This window comes from Penaeus monodon, chromosome 20 (assembly GCF_015228065.2).
Source record: "Penaeus monodon isolate SGIC_2016 chromosome 20, NSTDA_Pmon_1, whole genome shotgun sequence".
NCBI classification, from domain to species: domain Eukaryota; kingdom Metazoa; phylum Arthropoda; class Malacostraca; order Decapoda; family Penaeidae; genus Penaeus; species Penaeus monodon.
Window position 1 is genome coordinate 20,404,941 of NC_051405.1, and position 751 is coordinate 20,405,691.

Genomic DNA, 751 nt, shown 5'->3' on the forward strand with positions numbered 1-751 from the left:
GCGAACAAGAATTCCCTTAATAATCCCGAAGCTCTCCCTTATACATCAAGGAGAGCATATGACCTTTCAGTGGGAATAAAGAGAAGGCACAACCCTTTCATTTTGTCTTTATATATAACCAGAAAATCTGTAGACCTTCATATTACATCCATTATAACTTTCCCTAATATCTTCGCATATGAAGAGGAAGCATTCAACCTCCCTTCATTAACTGGAAACCTGCGAATGAAAAGAAAATGTCTTCGTGTGATTAAGTGAAATATAGTGTAAAGTGTAAATGGACTCCTTTCTCCGTTCTCTTCAGATGCCACCAACTCCACCGAGGCGACGAGCGAGAGCGGAGACTCGACGCCGCTAGGTCTTTCCCTCACGACCGCCTCCGAGACACTGACGGTCGTCCGCAAGTGCTGCCCTGATTTACACGTGTGGGACTTGGCCACGAGTACCTGCCATATCTCCCAAGACTTGCAATTCATCGTCCCGACCTTTGCAATGGACATTTACGGCATCTACACCGAGGGGAACCTCACCCGCGACCAGGTCAGTTGGTTTTTGGCTTCCGAACGAGAGCATGTTTGGAATAAATATCGTAAATATCTGATACTTGTCTTTAGATTAACTTCCGTATCATTTGGAGGAAAGGTACGTGTTTCTTCTGTTGTTTCTTTAACTGCTCTATGTGATGTCTAGTTAAATTTCTTCTTTCTTTGTCTAAATATTTGAATGCATATACATGTGCGTATATATGACA

The 751-nt window shown here is 43.0% G+C and overlaps 1 protein-coding gene across 1 annotated transcript in view; it reads left to right on the forward strand.

The window, feature by feature from the left end:
- Positions 1 to 751, forward strand: part of LOC119585690 (probable G-protein coupled receptor Mth-like 1) — a gene marked incomplete at its 3' end in the record, with an annotated part of 98,315 nt that overhangs the window by 89,190 nt on the left and 8,374 nt on the right. The window contains 1 exon segment of the mRNA XM_037934364.1: positions 305 to 540. Within this exon segment, the coding sequence (XP_037790292.1) occupies positions 305 to 540 (236 nt within the window).